General features: G+C 58.9%; 1 protein-coding gene across 1 annotated transcript; it reads right to left on the bottom strand.

Annotated features, from left to right (window-relative positions):
- Positions 1-8800: 8800 nt before the first annotated feature.
- TEX29 (testis expressed 29) lies at positions 8801-19320 on the bottom strand. The gene is made up of 6 exons (XM_043892241.1): positions 19180-19320; positions 19004-19098; positions 17620-17730; positions 10658-10727; positions 9765-9928; positions 8801-8971 (listed from the first exon to the last, which is right to left on the bottom strand). The coding sequence occupies exons 2-6, from the start codon at positions 19059-19061 to the stop codon at positions 8931-8933; spliced, it is 444 nt and encodes a 147-aa protein (XP_043748176.1). The 5' UTR covers positions 19062-19098; positions 19180-19320; the 3' UTR covers positions 8801-8930.
- Positions 19321-21263: the final 1943 nt, after the last annotated feature.

Genomic DNA, 21263 nt, shown 5'->3' with positions numbered 1-21263 from the left:
GAGCTATTTCAAATCCTAAAAGATGATGCTTTGAAAGTTCTGCACTCAATATGCCAGAAAATTTGGAAAACTCAACAGTGGCCACAAGACTGGAAAAGGTCAATTTTCATTTCAATCCCAAAGAAAGGCAACGCCAAAGAATGGTCAAACAATGGCACAACTGTACTCATCTCACACGCTAGCAAAGTAATACTCAAAATTCTCCAAGCAAAGCTTCAACAGTATGTGAACCGAGAACTTCCAGATGTTCAAGCTGCATTTAGAAAAGGCAGAGGAACCAGAGATCAAATTGCCAATATCTGCTAGATCACTGAAAAAGCAAGAGAGTTCCAGAAAAACATCCACTGCTGCTTTATTGACTATGCCAAAGCCTTTGACTGTGTGGATGACAATAAACCGTGGAAAATTCTGAAAGAGATGGGAATACCAGACCACCTGACCCGCCTCTTGAGAAATCTGTTTGCAGGTCAGTAAGCAATAGTTAGAACTGGACATGGAACAACAGACTGGTTCCAAATAGGAAAAGGAGTACGTCAAGGCTGTATATTATCACCCTGCTTATTTAACTTATATGCAGAGTACTTCATGAGAAATACTTGGCTGGATGAAGCACAAGCTGGAATTAAGATTGCCAGGAGAAATATCAATAACCTCAGATATGCAGATGACACCACCCTTATGGCAGAAAGTGAAGAACTAAACAGCCTCTTGATGAAAGTGAAAGAGAAGAGTGGAAAAGTTGGCTTAAAGCTCAACATTCAGAAAACTAAGACCATGGCATCCGGTCCCATCACTTCATGGCAAATAGATGGGGAAACAGTGGAAACAGTGGCTGACTTTATTTTTCTGGGCTCCAAAATCACTGCAGATGGTGATTGCAGCCATGAAACTAAAAGGCGCTTACTCCTTGGAAGGAAAGTTATGACCGGCCTAGACAGCATATTAAAAAGCAGACATTACTTTGCCAATAAAGGTCTGTCTAGTCGAGGCTATGGTTTTTCCAGTAGTCATGTATGGATGTGAGAGTTGAACTATAAAGAAAGCTGAGTGCCAAAGAATTGATGCTTTTGAACTGTGATGTTGGAGAAGACTCTTGAGAGTCCCTTGGACTGCAAGGAGATCCAACCAGTCCATCCTAAAGGAGATCAGTCCTGGGTGTTCATTGGAAGGACTGATGTTGAAGCTGAAATTCCAATACTTTGGCCACCTGATGCAAAGAACTGACTCATTGGAAAAGACCCTGATGCTTGGAAAGACTGAAGGAGAAGGGGACGACAGAAGATGAGATGGTTGGATGGCATCACCAACTCAATGGACATGGGTTTGGTTGGTGATGGACAGGGAGGCCTGGCATGTTGCAGTCCATAGGATTGCAAAGAATCGGAGATGAGTGAGTGACTGAACTGAACTTACAAAAGAAAGCCCGTTATAAACAGGAGGAACAACACAATTAGAATATCTGCAACCACAGTTGAGGATGACAAAAATCACTGGGGGAAGGTTGTTGGGGGGCTGGATGTTCACACAGCTTCAGTGTGTCATCCCACAGATTTCTTATCATTTTCAGAAAGGGCCACACAGCTTACACTGGGCAAGCCTGAGAGTCATCTCAGCCAAATAATTAGACCTAGCCAATGCAACGAGCCAGAAGGGACACAGACCACCTGTGTGGCCCTCCTGCCGAAGCAGTCGACCTGAACTGAATCCCGAGGAAAGCAGCTCACAGCCCAGGCCGCGGACGCTAAATGAGACGCTCGGCTGGACTGTGTGGTGTCCACGTCGCGAGGGGGGGAAGCTGCTCGAGACCAAAGGAAGTGGCAGAGATGCCCAAACAGACATAACGTGCTCCTCGGGGGTTCCTGGATTGAAAGGGTACGTGAAAGGCATTTTGGGGCTGACTGGGCGAATTGGAATACGGAGTGTTTCTGATGTGCAGGGGATCCCAGAACAGCATGGGCAAGTCGGGGCAGCCTCGTTCCTGGCAAGGACATGCTGAAACACCCCCGGTGAGTCAGGATGGTGCAAGAGAGAGGGGCAGAGGGCACAGGAGAACACGGGCGTCAGTGATGCAGACGGTGCTGGAAGGAAGGGCGCAGAGGCTACGCACGGGTAAGCCTGACCCTCCCGTGTGCAGGGGACAAAGCTGACGCTCCAGCCACACGGCAGCCCCGGGTCGAGGCCCAGCTCCACCGCTTCCTCGCTGTGTGTCGGCACCAACGCCTTAACCCCTCTGGGTCTGTTTCTTCACGGGTCAACAGATAGTACCTGCCTCCCTGGGTTATTGAGAAAATCAGGAGTTAAAAGGCGAAAAGCGCGCTTCCAGGAGCTCCTGGTCCAGAGTAAGTGCAGGTGAAACAGCTCCAGAAGGAGACTGTTTAGAAACAGGCAGGAAACCCCCCTGGTCGGCACTGAAATGGTGAGCAGTGGCCTCTCCAGGGGAGAGGGTCTGGGGGTGGGCAGGACGCTGATGTCCTTCCGAGGCACGTAGGACCACGTGCGTGTTACACTCGGCTCCTGCGTGAATCTGATGGAGGGTCGTCACTGAGAAGGAAGCAGAGCAGGACTCAAGTGGCCAGAGACGAGCTCTGACACACACACCTCTGCGCGCTCGTCTCCTTCCTGGAAAAGGAAAAGGCGGAGGAACCCAGAAGCCAGTTCGAATGGTTCTTACTCTGAAAAAAAAAAAAACAGCCTACCGCCCAAGAATGCTTACATAAAACTCCCGAGGGTCAGTGGAAAGCAGCAACAAAGCATGTTCCATTGTGTGACCTGCCCCGGGCCCTAGCCGGACACCCACTTAGCGGGATAGCCCGCCCTCTGTGGGCGCTGCATGTGGGCTTTGGGGCTCCAGGGCCCATCTGCCCGCAGGGTCATCTTTCCCTGGGGCTCCAGGCTTCCTCCAGGCCCGCCAGGAGCAGGGCACCCATCTCCATCTCAACCTCCGCCCAGGACTGGGAATCAGCAATCGGTCACTCCCAAGAGCCACTAAGGTGTGTGCTGCAACCACCGACCCAAATAAACATATTTTCTCAAATTTGCAAGCATGCATGCACACGTATCACAGCATGAGAACTCTTTCTCCTCCCAACATGCAGTCCTGTTCTGAGAGTTTCCTTAAATTGCGAGCCTGAAATCACGCAGGCACGGGGAATGGGTTCTTCCCATCGCTGACTTTGCTAGGTTTAGTTGGAAAATGTTAATACCGAATGACCTTTCTCTGAAGGGTATTTTAAGGAGACAAAGCAATTTTCCATAATATGGTTACCATAGTGATTGGCCCTTGAAAAGGCCGGGGGAGAAATGATGTACGTCTGCAATCAACAGTCACTGCGGCAACAAATGGTTCGATAAAGCAACACGGGGGATTAATTTGGAGCAGAAGAGATAAGCACGGTTTTTTAAGTCACCAGGAAAAAAGCAGCAGCAGTGTGGTGAGGCACAAGCAAGGCCTTGGTAACGGGCAAGGACCTCTGCTCAGGCGGAGGGGAGGCCCGGGGCGGGTCCCCTGACCTCCTGGGAGCAAAGGTGGCCCACGGGGAGTGGGGGGGACCCTGCAACAGCCTCCTGCTGGGGGTGGGGGAGGAGCCCCCTGCCCCCTCACGGCCGAGTGTGACTGCGGCTGGATCCTCAAGCTGAAGCATAAAGGAGGAACCACTAAAGGAACCCAGTGTCCTGGGAGAGACGGCTGATCCCGGGTCTGGACCTGGACACCGTGTTGTGCTGGAGGGCAGGAAGCTTCTCCCGGAGCAGTGGAGACAGGCCAGGGGCACGAGCTGCCTGCAGGGCTTCTCTGGCTGGACAGGGAATTCACACATCAAAGGAAGTGATGGTGGAAACAGAGCTGATGTTCAGTCGCTAAGTCATGGTCAGCTCTGACCCCATGGACCACAGCACGCCAGGCCTCCCTGTCCATCACCAACTCCCAGAGCTTGCTCAGACTCTCTGGGAGTCCACTGAGTCAGTGATGCCATCCAACCATCTCATCCTCTGCTGTCCCCTTCTCCTCCCGTCTTCAATCTTTCTCAGCACCAGGGTCTTTTCAAACAAGCTGGCTCTTTGCCTCAGGTGGCCAAAGTATTGGAGCTTCAGCCTCAGCATCAGTCCTTCCCATGAATATTCAGGACTGATTTCCCTTAGGATGGACTGGTTGGATCTCCTTGCAGTTCAAGGGACTCTCAAGAGTCTTCTCCAGCACCACAGTTCAAAAGCATCAATTCTTCGATGCTCAGCCTTCTTTATGGTCCAGCTCTCACATCTGTACATGACCACTGGAAAAACCACAGCTCTACCTATGGGGACTATACAGTGGCAGAGCATAGCCCTTTAAACAATCGTACCGTGAGTTTATGTGGATATGAGTGAAGGAATGAATATATAAATGGGAAGTTTAATGACGACACTTACCTAAATTCAGAGTACTTGTACACAAAATACTAAGAAGCAGAAGAGAGGAACATGAAACGGACATGCCTGGGAGGTGTCATCCTAAGTGGTTAATGATAACAGGCAGCAGCCACGGGGCTGCTCAAAGGAGAGGTGGGAGAGGTTGTGTGATGAGACCCAGCCCCGCTCCAGCGCAGCCTGAATGTGGTCGTGAGGACTCACCAGATGAACACAGAGGAGGCACACTCCTTAGTAGCTGGCTGTCACCTTCAAGAGAGCCTCGCTCATGGTCCCCAGGGAAGTCCGGGGAGCCTCACGGCTCGTGGGGAGACGAGCGGAGCCGGGTCCTGCTGTCTCCGCTCCTCCCTGCCCTGCTCGCCTGGCCCCGGGCAGGCAGGGCCAGCTCTGCTCTTAAACGCACGCCCTGCCTCGGCCCAGCTGGCGCCGACACAGGGGCCCGCGTCTCTAACGGGCTCCCCAGCGGAGCACACGGGGCACCCAGGGTCCTAGACGGCGCATTCGCAGTGGCCCCATCTGCTCACAGGTCCTCTGACGGTCCTGAGGCCTGAAGCCCAGCACGCGCCTCGCTGGGCCGAAGCACGGGTATCTCGGTTATGCCCCCGGGGCGCCGGAAGGGGCGGGGCGGGGCGGGGCGGGGGCGGGCCCTCCCGCTTCCGGCTTCCGGCTCCGGCTTCGGAAGCACCTCGCCCGCTGGTTCACAGCCGCTCCACCTCGCATCGCACGACTCACTGCTCCTCCTCGAGGGGGCGCCGCCCTCTGACCCTGCCCGGAGAACGCCCCCACCTTCTCCGGACCCGCGTGGACACTCAGGACCATCTCCCGACCTCAAGGCCCCTAACCGTCACCCCGTCCTCGAAGTGGGCCCCTTGTTACCCACCTTGGGCTCAGTTGTGGGCGTCTGCGGGCTGTCTTCCTGCCCCTTCCCTGGCCTGCCTCCCCACTGGGGACGGTGTTTCCCGCAGGATTTAGCAGCTGCACCACCGCCTCCGTGTCCCCGGGCGCCACCTCCCGCCCCGGCATCCCCGGGTGGGCTCTGGGTTCCCCTGCATCTCACCCAGAGCCTGGCACGTGCGGACGCTTCCTGGAAACCAAATCCTTCATTCAACAGCAAGGACTGATTTCCATGCTGCCCTCAGACAGGATGAAAAACACTCCGCCTGGGCTGCTGGATCAGACGAGGCTCCCCGCCCCAGCCCGGCATCTCCGCGGCCTCGCCTGCTGCCACTGTGATGCCCCAGACACCCCAGGCCAGCAGGCCCATGCTGGGCGTCCGAGCCTCAGCAGCTCACTCTGGTCCCTCTCCACGTTCAGACGCATCTGTGACCTGGAGACACGACGCCTCGCCCAGGGCTCCAGCCAGGCTCCAGAAAGAAGAGGCCCCGCCTCCCAGGCGGCTCAGCCGGTAAAGAATCCGCCTGCATTGCAGGAGACCTGGGTTCAATTCTTGGGTCGGGAAGATTCCCCTGGAGAAAGGAATGGCTACCCACTCCAGTATTAGGGCTTCCCTGGTGGCTCAGATGGTGAAGAATCTGCCTACAATGCAGGAGACCTGGGTTCGAGCCTTGGGTTGGGAAAATCCCCTGAAGAAGGAAATGGCAGCCCACTCCAGTATTCTTGCCTGGAGAATTCCATGGACAGAGAGGCCTGGTGGGCTACAGTCCATGGGGCTGCAGAGAGTCAGACACGACCGAGCGGCTAACACTTTCACGTTCACACTTTCAGCACGTGGAGGGGGGCACAAAGCCTTCTGCACTCAGAATGACCTTTATCCTAAGTGTGTGTGTGTGCATGCGCTAAGTCGCTTCAGTTGTGTCTGACTCTGTGACCGCATGGACTGTAGTCCACAAGGCTCCTCTGCCCATGGGATTCTCCTAGGCAAGAATCCTGGAGTGGGTTGCCGTGCCCTCCTCCTCCACAACATGTTTCCAACCCAGGGATCGAACCCGCGTCCCTTGTGTCTCCTGCATTGGGAGGCGGGTTCTTTACCTCTAGCAGCAGAGCCCCCACTTAATTCCTAAAGCCACGCTATGGGGACAAGAGATGAGGATTCATTTTTAAAACCCACTTTCTTGCAACCTAGAAACAAGCTCAAGAAAAGCCAGACTGAAAATCATCATGGGTGGGAAGAGAGAGTTTTGGCCAAAGAAAACACTCTGACTTGAATTCTCTTCTTTCTGGAGAATCAACAGCAGCCTCTGTGTGGATCGGACCCGGAAAGCTGCCGCGTGCCGGCGGGTGGCACGGCCACGCCTGTGTGCCCGTGGAGAAAGGGGCGCAGGCTGACTGTGTTGGGCGCTTACAGACGCTGGAGCCAAATTAGGACTTATCAGCACGTTCATTATCTAAAAATAAACCAGCTTTTCTTTGCTTCATCAAAAAATCAGATTACAGAGAACGCCGCCTTACTTGCAGAATAAAGTGTTTTTATTCTTAGACAAGTGAGGACAATGAGAACTGTTACATAACGTGTCAGCGTGTGGATGGGCTGGTTACGGAAGCAGATTGTTCCCCGTGATGAGGGCGATCTGTTTTCCCCACTGCAGAGGGTCAGTGGATGGCCACGGAGAACACACAGTCCCGAGATTCAGGATGCAAAACGAGGCGCATCTCTTGCCAGCCTTCTAGACCGGTGGCTCTCTGCGGGATGGCCGCTTTCCCTCAGACACCCCGAGACCAGGGCTGGTACCCCCTCCACCCAATCTGCAGCCAAGGCCCCACATTCCGTGCATTCACAGTGCAGGCCTGACCCCCCACCCCAGGCAGGCATCCTCCTGACCCCAGTGGGGAGCAGAGCTGAGCCCACTGCCCACTCAAGGAGGTCGCTGTGGTGAGGAAGGGGTGGCCACAGCGCACAGCCTCAGGGACCACCGTCCCCTCCAATGCCGGCCATCCGCCCGGGGTCCCCGGAGCAGCCGCGCTCCAGACCGGCTGGCTGCACCCTGGGGGGGGCTTCCCAAGCACCCTTGTGGCCCACAATTCACTAGAACAAGTCACAGAGCTCAGGGCAGCACGGTTCCTACGATCACAGGTTCGTGAAAACAAACGGATGCGTCTCTTCCTTTCCAGCTGAGGCAGGCACATAAGACGGGGTGGGAGCGTCCACGCATCCACAGCAGCGCAGCCCTGTCCTCAGGACACGTCACCCCCCGCCCTGCCGATGGGATCCCTGCCTGGGGCGCTGGGCTCAGCTGCAGCCTGCCAGTGTGTGCGGTGGCTTCGTGGCAGGCATGGCTGAGTCGCTGCCCGATCTCCAGCCCTCTGTCCCCCCAGGGGTCAGGCCGGCCTCTCTGCGGCCAGTCCACCACCCGAGTCACCATGTGGGTGTGACCTGCCCCCCGCCCCGTCACAAGACATGCCTGTACTTGGGACACTCCACGGCTCAGGAGGGACCTCCCAGGCACCCGGTTTCTCTCTGGGCTGAGGCCAAGCTCTCTGCTGCCTGGGTGGGTCCTGGTCAGGTTCCCCAGAGGAACAGAATCAGCTGGAGACCGACCGACTGACCGACTCACAGGAACTGGGGGCCGACATGTCCCGAGACGGCAGGCAGCCCTGGCCCAGCAGACTCTGTGCTGCCCACCCGAGGCTGCGTCCATCAGGCCCGAGACCAGGGTCTGTGCCACCTGCCCCAGGCTGCATCTGTCAGGCCCAAAACCAGGGTCTGTGCTGCCTGCCCCAGGCTGTGTCCGTCAGGCCCAAGACCAGGGGTGGAGCCATCTCAGCTCAACTCCAAAGCAGGAGAAAGACAATTTCTCGGGTCAAAGGTAGTCAGGGCAGGCACGAGGATTTCCCTTGATGGGAGGGTCAGCCTATTCCTTCTTCCTTCTGTTCAGGATGGACTGCAGAGGCCCGCCCAGGGAAAGAATCTGCCCACCATGTGGGAGACCCGGGTCATATCCCTGAATCGGGAAGATGCCCTGGAGAAGGGAATGGCACCACTCCAGTATTCTGGCCGGGAGAATCCCATGGACAGAGGAGCAGGCCGGGAGAATCCCACGGACAGAGGAGCAGTCCGCGGGATGCAAAGAGTCGGACACGACTGAGAGACACTTTCACCCTCGCCCTCACTAGGGAGGGACTGTGGTCCCCTCAGTCCACCCCCCCACCCAGCAACCTCGTCCAGAAACATCCAGAATAACATATGACCGCCTCCCGACACCCAGCGGCCCCTCAAGCTGACACGTAAAATGGGCTGGACCTGACCTCCCCGCGGTCTGAGTGACCCCCGTACCAAGCCTGCAGCCCACCCTGGGTGGGGTGAGCCACACCGGGGGCTGCCTGGTCCGGGTCAGAACAAGCCGAGCGTCGAGAATGCAAGCTCCTGGGGCCCGGTCTCAGCTCGGGGGCTGCTCCCTCCTGAGGCAGGAAAACAAGCTTTGGGGACCCAACACGGAGCACAAGCATTTCAAAATACCTTTATTTCCTCTCACCGGGTGGTCACTCCACAAAATATTTTGACGGCCGCTCCCCGGCCGCCCCACCACGGTCAGACTTTTCCTCCCGTCGTCACCCAGCCTCTGCCCCGCGCCTCAGTCCTCTGTTTCCTCCTCCTCTGTCACTAACGGACTCGCTGGATTTAAGATAAAACAGAGAGAAGTAGGTTTTGAGTGGGACTCTCGGCCACCCCAGGGGGAGACCCTCCAGGGCCTGTGGATGCAGCTGCAGGGACGCGATTCACTCAGAAACGCGTTTGGCGGCTGGGTCTCTGCCCACCCCCCTGCACCGGGGTCTGTCCGCTGAGTCCTGGGGCCGAAGACTCTGCAGCCCCCCAGGTAGCACCCCCGCAGGAGGCGGGCGCCAGGCCTGCAGGCCCCCTGGGGCCGTGTCCAGGTCCCAGAGGACAGCCAGGCAGGCCGCTCACTGCCCCTTGGGATGGTGAGAGCCTGACGCTGGCTCCCACCACCCGCGGCCCAGGACAGCTGGTCACCGTGGTCATGCCTCCTTGAACCTGCCGGGGGCTCCGGCCAAAGCCACCCGCCTGCGAGGCCAAGAGGCTTCCTGGGAACCAGCATGGGCGGGACGCATCCCGGACAGCAGGCGCTGCAGGAGGCGGCGATGCTCTGAGCCCGCCGGCCGAGGGAGCTCAGCCCACCGCCCGGCACCCCCCACCCCCCACCTGCCCAGACCTGGAGCTGGGGGCACGGGTGGGGGCAGGAAAGGGAGGAACGCTGTGGACAGAAGCCGTGCCAATGTGCCATGGGCAGAGCCCACTTTGGAAGCCCACCCTCCGGGTCAGAGAAGACAGATGGCGCTTCTGTCCAGACTAGCAGGCCAGTGCCGCACGCGGGGGCCGGGGTGGAGGCCGAGGGTCTCCAGCAGAGCCGCTCTCGGCAGCAATGAAGCCGGCCGGCCCGCCGCCTTACCGTCCTCCCCGCCGCTCTCCTGGGACTGCGGGGCCTCCATGCTCGGGGCCTGCGAGCCCGCCCCCACGCTGCTGGGCGGCTGCGTCTCCACCTGGACGCTGGACTTGGCTGAAAGAGGCGCCTCCGTGGGGGCTTCCTTTCCTCTCCTGCTCTCCTGGATGACTCTGATGGGCAGAGAGAGAAGGATGGGGACCCCCAGGGGCCGCCCGGCCTTCCACCGGGATGCACCCGCAGCATCACAGTGTTCACAACCCTGCCGGCGGGTTTGAAGGAGAAACGCTCTGTCATCTCAGCTTTGTTTTCACAGGAGCTCCAGACTCACCGGGCGCATGGCGCCCAGGCTCCCACAAACACCAGGGAGCGGGCCGCGTGTGCGTGGCCCACGGTCACGGCCAGGCAGGGCCACAGAGGTGCCAACCGGCTCCACTCGGAGGAGGAACAGGCTTTTTCCTCGCCGTTGGACAGAGTGGTTCAAGCAGCCTCACCGGCTTCCGTTCACAGGACAGGGGCCGGGGCCCCGAGTGCAGGCTGCAGCCCGGCGCTGCCTGTGGACCGCGGGCAGCTGCAGGGCCTGGCGGCCGTGTCCTGACCACTAACACGCACCCAGATTCGGGCCTGAGCACACTGCCGCTGCAGGCCGAGGGATGAGCCACTGGGTGGGGCCCGGCGGCCTGCAGACCGGCACCCGCTGGCCGTGAGGCTGAGACGCCAGGAGCCAGGGTGGTGTCGGCCCCGAGGGTGCTGGGCAGGAACGCGCGCACCCTGACCGGCTCGTGCCCGCAGACGGCCCTCCTCGTCGCCCACACTGCAGCGAGGCGGGGTCCGCCCGCCCACGGCACCCTGCTCCCGTCCCCTCGGTCCCACAGTGAGGTTCAGGGAGGGAAAGCGCTGACCTGTAAATGATGGTGATGACAAAGGCTCCGGCGATGATCACGATCAGAGCAGAGAACACCTGCACGTAAGCTGGAAAAGTTCCTGGGCGTCACTGCGGGCCAGCGTTTCCTCAGAGCCACCTGCCTCCCCGCGGTGGCCACAGCCCCCGCCTGCCTGCCCTCCACACCCCCCGCCTGGCTCAGCCCCGGGCTCTGGCCTCTGCACCTTCCTCCCCCAGAAACGCGGCCATGGACCCGAGCGGGGGGCCCCCCCAAGGACCGTCCCCTGAGGACAGTGATGGGGAGGGCCGTCCATCTGTCCAGACACTCTGTCCATCTGTCCCAGAGTCAGCAGCACCCAGCCTCCTGGGACCTGGGCCGCCCCCTGCCCTGGCCTCCCTGGAAATGGTCCCTCAATACACAGGTCAGTTGTCCCAAGACATTAGGAGGCGTTTTTCAGGTGATAAATTCCACAGGTCTGACTGCAACTTTCGTGAACCAAGTGCTCCCATATCCGCAAGGGGCGGCCGCTGCGCCCGGCAGGTCCCACCTTCTCTGGACGAGCCCCCAAAAGAAGGCCCAGCGCCTCTCAAGGTGACTCAGGGCAGCCACGGCCCCCGAGTGTCCCGGTGCAGGAGCACCCCTCACGGGTGTGAATTCTCAGCCTTTCCCCACTCCTGGGAACGAGAGACAGGGGGCAGCTGGGCGACCCCCAGGCCTTCCGGGGGGGGTCCTCCACCTCGGGGTACCTCGTGGTGCCCAGGCTCACACGCAGGGCCGGGGGCCAGCCTTCCCTACGAACTGACGCTGGGCCTCTGTCTGCCAGCCGGCTCGGGACTCGGGCGACTGAAGGGCAGGACCCGCGTCCCCTGGGCCCAGGAGCTCTGCGTGGGCACCGCTCCGTGAAGGCACTCGGACCAGCCCCCAGTTCTGTCCCCCCGCTCTCCTCGTGAGGCTCAGGCCAGGATGTAAAGCAGCGAGGCGGGCCGGCAGGCTGCATAGTGCCCCACACGAGGCGCTCGAGCCCTGACCCCCGGCTGGCCCATCCGCGAGCTCCGCGGGCCTCCGTGCCGACTGTCTTTCCCGCTTTCTCAAAGTGAGGGAGCGGGCCAGCTGGCGAACGCCGACCCGACTTGTGACATGACCTCTTCAGTCCCCTTGCTTCCTCCTCCCTCTGAGCCGTCTGCCCCTGACCCAGGGGCAGCATCATCAGGCGTCCTCACTGGTGGGTCCCTGGGGCCACGGGGTCCCGGATGTGGGGCTCGAGTCAGGAAACGGAAGGGAGTGACGCCACGCAGCTCGGCAAGCAGGGGCTGAGCATCCGGCCGGCTCTCACAAGCGCGTTCACAGGCGGGGGGCGGATGCGGTGCTCGGGGGCAGCCGCAGCCCCATGACCATGACTGGCTGGGAGCTTCTTGCTGGAGGTGCATCCTGGCAGCTGGCTTCTTTCTGTCCCCGACGCCTTGGCCGTGGAAAGGCGTTCACCTGGGCTCACCTCCTCGCCTCCAGGACTGTGATAACCTGCTCCAGTGTTTCTCACCCCCTGGTATGAACGCAGCGGTGTGGACGCTCCCGCAGTGACCTCTGAACCGGGCACTGCAGGGGGACGCGACCTCCAAGGTCAGGGTCACCGCGGCTGTGGCCCCGCTCGCGCTCCAGCCGCCGGCCCCGAGGAAGAGCGTCTCACAGCTGCGAGCCGGCCTGTGACATGAAGCAGACGTCTATGCGCACGCAGGGCTGACCCGCAGCGAAGTGGGAGCCTCAGAGCAGCCCGTCCAGCCCTGGGCTGGCCGCAGACGACCACCGCCTCCCGCAGTCTTGACTGCGGGCTCCTGAGCCACCTGAGCCCAAGCCACTCAGCCGAGCCTCTGAGTTGCTGATAAAGCCAGTAGGCTTGGGAAATGTACCACCTGGTGATAGATAACTAATACAGGGCAGCTCCTAGACCTCGGTGCATCAATGCGCTTTAAACAGTGTTGAGCGAATGGAATGGAAACCAAGTCTGAGTGAATTGGGTCAGTGACAAGAGGAAGCCCCCGGTGGCTCAGACGGTAAAGAATCCTCCTGCCGTGCAGGAGACCCAGGTTCAACCCCTGGGTCAGAAAGATCCCCTGGAGAAGGAAATGGCAACACACACTCCGGTGTTCTTGCCTGGAGAATCCCGGGGACAGAGGAGCCTGGTGGGCTGCAGTCCGCGGGGTCACAAAAGAGTCGGACACGACCTAGCGACTGAGCCACCGTCACCCAGCTAGGAGCAGGCAGCCCACACATCCCTGCATTCCAAGCAGCGGCTACTCCTTACTGTGATTTGCGTCCCATCTCGTGAAAGAAATTCAGAATCTATTTGTGCCCTGGTTTATGAAAGAAATTCAGAATCTAAATGTAAGTGGATCCCTGTTAGAGAGACACACAGATTTAGACAGTGATTTAGTTTTCAATTGTCGGTTATATCTTCTATATCTTGACATGTGCAAGTACTTTTCTTTCTTGAGGTCGAGCTCCTGAAGGCAGAGACTGAATCTCAGTGATTCTCTCCGCACAATCTCTAGCCAGCATCTATTAGCGGCAAGCAATATGTACAATTTATCATATAACACATATTATGATTGATCACTCAGAAACAGCAGCAATTGAAAGAATATCTTGGCAAAGCCTCCCCCAGATAGTTGAACAAAAGTTTTGAAATTGTCTCAGCAAGTCCCACAAAGAAACTGAAGTCAAACACTTAGGGGAAAAAAATGACAGGTTAAATAGTGTACCCTAAACTCAAGACTGAAGACTGAAAGCAAGTCATTCTCTCTGAATTCCCATTTCTTCTCAAAGATCTAATGCTAATTCCCCAAGTTCATGTTCTTAATAATACAGATTATGCCATAACACAAAGTGCACTTCAAACCAGCCAATTTAAGAAGTTGGTGAAAGGTTTTCATAACATGGAATTATGAGCACAAAGAACTCATAATATGCTGTCACGGAACACTACAACTTACAGCACAAAGGTTTGTGCACCGTCTTGAAAGAGAAAATGTCAAAGAAACGAAAAATGCTGAGGGCGCAGTGAGAGCCCAGTGCAGGGCTCACTGCCAAGACTCTGCCCACAGATGGGCCACGCTCACAAACGCGAGAGGAGTCGGAAGAAAAGACCCAGCCCACACGACTCGTGTGTTATAACTGAAAGGATGGAAAAAGGCTCAATCCTCGCCTCCAGGCAAAAAATGACATGCCCACTTGTGGAACAATGAGCCCTCTTCAAGGACAGAAAATTCCTGGGTTTCTGTTCTTTTCTAGGTTCCTTAGGGACACTAATAATTTAGGTGCTAAAAAGAATAAGGCTTATTTTTCAAATAAGCGATAGGCATAAAGTGATGGTACTAATTCACATGATGTCTGAAACACAAACAGTTACAAATGGCCAGCTCCCACCATGAAACTCTGAGGAGAAGATGCTCAGGGACGGGACAGACGAAAGAAGAAAAAGCATCAGCTTGAGTTTCTGTTCTCTCAGTGGCTGCACTCACCCTTGAATGGTCCATGTCACTGCTTTATGCTCTTTGGGCTCCATTTCATTAGGATGTGAGCAAACAGGGATAATTAATGGCCAAAACTACGACCTGACTGATGCTGGGAAAGACTGAAGGCGGGAGGAGAAGGGGACAGCAGAGATTGAGATGGTTGGATGGCATCACCAACTCAACAGACATGAGTTTGAGCAAGCTCTGGGAGTTGGTGAAGGACACGGAAGCCTGGTGTGCTTCAGTCCATGGGGTCGCAAAGAGTCAGACAGGACTGAGTGGCTGAAAAACAACGGCAGTAACCTGTCCTGTGACTTTACCTGGGAATTTAACGTCTTTTGCATCTTTATATGTGGAAGATTGAAGAGCAAACCCACTACCCTTTGGATGTTAAAGTTTCCTGCTTTTAGGAGCTTCCCACAGTAAACGTCTCAGAAAAACTAAGCTGCATGTGTGCTTAGGACACCAAGGTCTTCTAGGAAGAAAAACTCCATGATGGAAATGAAGTGAACTAGACTGGCTGCTCTCTAAATAGTGACATGTGTCCAACCATTAAAACTGCAAAATGAAAACAAAAGGATGAAAAATGCAACAAGCAGCAAATTACAGTCAGCTGGAAACAGAGGCAATTGTTGAAATCACAATGGCTGAAGGGGCCGAGAGCAGCTCGGGGCAAACAACAGGCTGATCAGAGAGCTTCTCGGGAAACCCTGGGGAGTGACCGTCGCCAGGGAGACGTGGAGACGGTGACACAGCCCAGGAAGGCAGAAAGCCTGGGGAGTGACCGTCGTCAGGGAGACGTGGAGACGGTGACACAGCCCAGGAAGGCAGAAAGCCTGGGGAGTGACCGTCGCCAGGGAGACGTGGAGAGCCGTGACACAGCCCGTGGAAGGCAGAAAGCCTGGGGAGTGACCGTCGCCAGGGAGACGTGGAGACGGTGACACAGCCCAGGAAGGCAGAAAGCCTGGGGAGTGACCGTCGTCAGGGAGACGTGGAGACGGTGACACAGCCCAGGAAGGCAGAAAGCCTGGGGAGTGACCGTCGCCAGGGAGACGTGGAGAGCCGTGACACAGCCCAGGAAGGCAGAAAGCCTGGGGAGTGACCGTCTCCAGGGAGACGTGGAGACGGTGACAGAGCCCAGGAAGGCAGAAAGCCTGGGGAGTGACCGTCTCCAGGGAGACGTGGAGACGGTGACACAGCCCGTGGAAGGCACGGAGCATCCCTAGGAGGGCAGAGGCGGTCCCAGGCTCACCCTGCTGGCTGACCTTCAGGTTCTGTGGAAGCAGGAAGTGGAGACTAAGGCAGAGCTGGGGACACCTGGCTGACGCTGGGTCCCAGCCCACACACAGGGCCCTTGGCAGAGACCGGGAGATGATTATTTCCGGGCATCTGTGGAGGTGTCTGTCCAGACACTAGCTGACCGCCAGGCTGACCAAGCAGAGCCTTCAGTGAGCACACACTGCGAAGAAGAGACACTACAGAATCACTCAGAAAAGTCATCGTTAGACAATGACCCCGCCACGACGAGAGGTTTAGCATGCAGGAGAGCCTGGTTTTCAGGGTTGCCACATTGCATAATTTAAATGTCTGGTTTTCAACAACAACAAAAAGATATGACACATGCAAAGAGACAAGAAAATATGGCCATGTACATGATATGTGAAAGGCCATCAATAGAAATGGTCCCTCAGGAAGTCCAGATATTAGACTGACTGGGCAGAGACTTCATTGTAAACAGGTTCAGAGAACTAAAGGAAGCCATATCTGAAGAACAGAGCATGAGAACGATATCTCACCCATAAAAAGATAGAAATTATTTAATTAAAAAAGGAACCAAATAGAAATTCTGAAGTTGAAAGTATAATCCTGGAAATGAAAGCCTCACCAGAGGAGCAAACTGGTCGATTTGAGCCACAGAAGAAAAGAATCAGCAAAGCCAAAGCCAAGGCCACCGAGAGCATGCTGTCCGAGTGTCAGAGAGAAAGAGTCAGGAAACATCAACCTCAGAGATCTGGGGGACGCCACTGCTGCAGTTCAGCCGCCCAGCCGTGTCCAACTCCGTCGGCCCCGTGGACTGCAGCACGCCAGGCCTCCCTGTCCATCACCAACTCCCGGAGCTTGCTCTAGCTCACTCATGTCCACCGCGTCGGTGATGCCGTCCAACCGTCTCAGCCTCTGTCGCCCCTTCTCCTCCCTCCTCCAATCTTTCCCAGCATCAGGGTCTTTTCCAATGGAGTGTCCTAAATGTACAGCCTCTTTTCTGCCTCTTTTTGAACCAAACTGACTCCTCTTTTCCCCTAAATACCAAATCTTCACCCCACGGGAAGGCACTGCTCCCCATTTGGCTGAACCCAGATCTCGCTGATGCTTTAGCTTCTTGAACTGTTTTGCCCAGAACATCACTTTCTTGAAGGCACTGGAGTGACGTTTTGAGTGGGATCGGCTGCCCCCCAGGGCAGTGTGTCTGACTTCCCAGCTCCAGGAACAAGAAGGCAGGTCTTGGGGGTGGGGGGCTGAGACCCCTGGGGCCACAGAGGAGACTTGGAGGGCCACAGCACGCAGCATGCCCCCTGGGGGGTGAGGGTGGGGTGGGGGCAGGGACGGGGGCCCGGGACACATTTCCCAAAGCATCCCAGCTGTTGAGTGTCCGCGGCCAGCGCCAGGGGCTCTTTCCTGCGTCCGGTGAGGCCTCCTGCAGACTGCCCGTTCCCGAGACCATGCGCCCCTCCCCAACGTCCTCAAGCCCTCTCGCCAGTTTCCAAAAGGAAGGCATACAGGCCAGGAAAATGCATCTACGACCAAGTGGAGCTTGAGGGCTTGGAGACACTAATCCAGATGAGCCCAGAGGCAGGAAATCCAGGAAGCACTGTCGGAGCGGCCCTTGTGGGCCAGGCGTTGTGGCTCGCCTCCTCCTCCCCACCCCCCACTCCGCTTCAGGCCGCCCCCGAGTTCTGCTTCCCTGGGTGCCCCTGTGCTGCCTGACCTGGGGGTGTGGCCACTCCGCGGCTCGAGCCCCCGCCCTCCCGGTGTCCCTGCCAGTCCTACCCCGACCCCAGGTTCGTCCCCAGGCTCAGGATGGGAAGCAGAACTCAGTGCCAGGTTGACATCCTATTCCGACCCCTGACGGCGGCCCCTGCGGGGTTGGGGCATCCTTGCGCGCGGTGCAAGGGCTCCAGCCCGAGCCGGCTCTTTCTGCGGACCTGGCAGCGCCAGCTCAGCCTTCTACGCCCCTGGGATGGACGGAGCTCAAAGCCTCTCCAATAGTGTGCAGGCCCGCTGGGCAGTGAATGTCCCCCGGCAGCAGAAGGCCCACAGCCAGCCCCCCCAAGGCCTCTTTTCCGGGCCACCCCGAGCAGGGCGACGTGGCAGAGGACGTGGAAGGAGGCCCATCCAACAAGGGGGACCCGGGTGAGGGGAGCCGTCCCAGGCCCACCGGGCTCTGCCGGCCCTGCCGCCCGGCCGCGTACTCACTGGGCAGGGCCTTCTCGTAGCAGATGCCTTTATAGAAGCAGCAGCCGAGCTCCTTGCAGCGATCCCGGCTGACGTTGTAGTCACATATGTCGTACAGAGGGATGTCGCACACTGCAAGGCAGACACACGGAGGGCGTCACCCCGCGGCCGCGGCCCTGCCAACTCAGAGGACTGTGGGGCAGGGACGCGCAGTGCGTCACACAGGCCTCACTCCGAGAGTCCCACTGGAAAGATGCGATTTCTGAACGAATTAGTGTCAAGTTAATTACACAGGATAACGCAGGGTCCTCCGGTGACCAAGCAACTAACGCATCTCGGCAAGAGCTCGCCAGGCTCCTTGCTCCACAGAGAGACCCGGAAACGGAAGCCTGACACCGTGGGCGCCCGGGAGCTGGGGCAGGAAGTGTTACCAAAGCACGTTTAAGCAAAGGGTGCGTGAAAACGATGATGCCATGGGTCATTTCAGAATTCAGACGTCCATGGAGGACAGCTCAGGGCCCGGGTCTGTGGGCTGCATGGGTGGGCGGGGCCCTCAGGGGCCACAGCGGCCCCACTGGTCCCCTCCCCACCCTCTGCCTGTCTGGCTCCTGCAGTCGGGAGGCCTGCATCCTGGTTCCCAGAGGTGAAACCCAGGCTTAGAATGAGTCCAGAACACGACGTGTGCCTCGGATGTAAGAGCCGCTCACGTCTTGCAGGCCTGCGCCAGGGCTCCCCAGAAAGACTCTGGGGGGCAGGCTCCCCAGACAGGGGAGGGCAGGCTCCCCAGAAAGATCTGGGGTGGGGGCAGGCTCCCCAGACAGAAGGTGCGGGTCAGGTTCCCCAGACAGATGGGGGGCGGGGGGAGGGCGAGGGTCTGCCTACCCAGACAGACCCAGGTTGGGGGGCCGGCTCCCCAGACAGATGGGGGGACAGGATCCCCGGACAGCCTAGGTTCAGGAGAGTATCAGGGTACCCGGGTCCCAGGCAGAGAGCCTCCTGCGGGGAGAAGGCCCCTCGGGACATCCCTGGGAAACCACCTGTAAGCCATCTTAGGGGTCTCCTTTATGCCCAGTCTCCACGGCGGTGAAGCGAGGGCTCGGGGATGGGGCCCCGGGCCCACCGGCGCTGCGGCCTTCCTGCCTTGGGAGCCTCTCTGGCCCCACCTAGACCCGCAGCCCCGCCCTCCGGCTCAGGAGCACCCCGCCCTCCCGGCGCTGAGTCCGGGTTCCCGGGTCCCTGGACACGCTGGGGCGAGTCCTCCGAGGGGCCCCTGGACGGGTCACTCGATGGAGAGAGGGGGGGAGGCGCGGGCAAGGTTGCAAAGGCCTGGCCCTCAGGGCCCCTCGCCGACCGCATGTCCCCCGTCGTCGGGGACGCCCGCCGCCCCTGCAGCCTGGCCAGTCACCTGCGAACTTCTTCAGGAGGTGCGAGGGGGACTTCTTGAACTCAGGCGCATATCTCATTGTAGCAGCTGAAGGAGGACCGCGGGGTCACGGGGACCTGGGGAGAGAGCGGGTCAGCGCGGGGCCCCCGGCGCGGCCAGCGCGGGGACGGGGGCGGCCGGCGGGAGCCCGGCCCCACCTGGCAGGCATGTCCTGGCCGAGCCGCGGCCACGCGCCTCACGTGCACAACAGCGCTCGGACCAAGCGAGGGACCGGCCAGCTCCCCACCAGCCACGGCTCCCGGCCAGGGCAGGCCCGCCCGCCGGCTGTGACGTCACACAGGCCCCGTGACGTCACACAGAGGCCTGCAGGCCGGAAGCAGCCTGCGGACCCCGCCCCCAGCCCCTGCCTGCACGACGCCCACCCCGCTGCCCAGCCAGTCTCTGCAGAACTGGGTCCCGCAAGGCTGAGGCCCCGAGGCTCTGGGGTGAGCCAGGCCTGGTGAAGCTGAGAGCCCTGGAGGACCCGGCTTGCCTGTGGACGGCACGCAGTTCAGTTCAGTTCAGCCGCTCAGCCGTGTCCGGCTCTTTGCGACCCTAGGGACTACAGCACGCCAGGCCTCCCTGCCCATCACCAACTCTCGGAGTTTACTCAAACTCGTGTCCGTTGAGTTGGTGATGCCACCCAACCATCCCATCCTCTGTCATCCTCTTCTCCTGCCCTCAATCTTTCCCAGCATCAGGGTCTTTTCCAATGAGTTGGCTCCTCATATCAGATGGCCAAAGTTGGAGTTTCAGCTTCGGCATCAGTCCTTCCAATGAACACCCAGGACTGATCTCCTTTAGGATGGACTGGTTGGATCTCCTTGCAGTCCAAGGACGGCAGGCAAGGAGAGGCGGGAGACCAAGCGGGAGCCGGCGAGCAGGTCACCGCGGGGGCTTCAGCCTTCACACTACGGGAAGTCAGGCGACAGAACAGGGTCTGTGCAGGGCAGAGAGTGAGCGCTCTCTTCACAGCGTCGTCCTGAAGGACGGTCAGCAGGCAAGAGTCAGCCTGGGATAACACGATCACCGGAGAGAAAATTAAAGGAGGGCTGTGACCGAACGTGTTTCCTGTTGTTTTAATTACTGTTGGTGACTGGCAGCCTGACTGGACCTGGCGGGAGGGGAAACCAGGCTGGAGGGGCGGGCCCTGGGCTCCGAGTGGACAGGCCAGCACAGGTGCCCTCCCGCCGGGGCTGCAGTCCCCACAAGGCTGCAGGCAGCCCTGGATGGAGCGGCCTCAGTGTGTGGGGACAGGGGGTGTGGGAGGGGGTGTCAGTGTCCAGGGGAGGAGGGGACGGAGGGGACAGAGTCGCTCTGGCCCAGCGGGTGAGGACAGGAGGGAGCAGGAAGGCAGGCCGAGGGTGGACAGGGGCTCATGCTGGGAGCCATGGCCCGCGGGGAGCAGGTGCCAAGTCCAAGGAAGCTGGGGTCACTGGAGGTCAGGGCCAGTTGTGACAAGGAGCAGGGAGCCCCGGGGAGGGGAGCACACAGACGGTCGGCTGGGGCCGGCTTAGGGCCTCTGGGGCGGAGCCGCCTTGACCAGCGCCTGGCGGAGCACCAAGCTCGCGGGCCGCCCCTCCCCTGAGAAGCGGCTTTGCTTCCCGCCCCGACCACATGACCCAGCCTCTCTCACCCCGGTTTCCTCACCTGAAAGCAAGGTGATGATACACACAGGCACATGACTGGCCCGTGCTGGGTGCCCAGTAATGAGCCCACGTCCAGGGGCTCAGAGGGTCAGGCGGGGTGTCCGGCAGTACCTGGGGCCAGGCAGTCCCCTCTGTCCAGCGGCGCCCAGGGCTGCGCTGCCGTCCACTGTGTGTAGCTCAGCCATCTGGACTGTATGATCCAGGGTCCACAGCATGCCATCAGCCCAGGGAGATCCCCAGCACTGTGAGCAGACACCCCCACCCCTCAGAGGGATCTCTAATCCACCCCAAGCCTGAATTCGCTTCTGGACACGTCCTGTCCATGGAATCTCACAACACGTGGGCTTGGGTCTGGTGTTTCCCACCTGCCGCGTTCAGGATGCATCCAGGGGGCGGGGGTGCCAGACCGCCCCCCTTCACGGCTCTAGGACAGCTGCCCACGTGGCAGACGTCTGCTGATCCGTCTGTCCGCTGATGGACGTCTGGGCTGTCCCACTTCTTCAGCCGCTATGTGTAACGCCGCTGTGGACGTCCACGTACAGGTTTCGCATACACGTGGGTTCCCACCTCCCTCGGACACAGCCTGGCCGCGG

Source organism: Cervus elaphus, chromosome 30, assembly GCF_910594005.1.
Source record: "Cervus elaphus chromosome 30, mCerEla1.1, whole genome shotgun sequence".
Taxonomy (NCBI): domain Eukaryota; kingdom Metazoa; phylum Chordata; class Mammalia; order Artiodactyla; family Cervidae; genus Cervus; species Cervus elaphus.
This window is presented reverse-complemented; position numbering and strand designations above follow the sequence as displayed.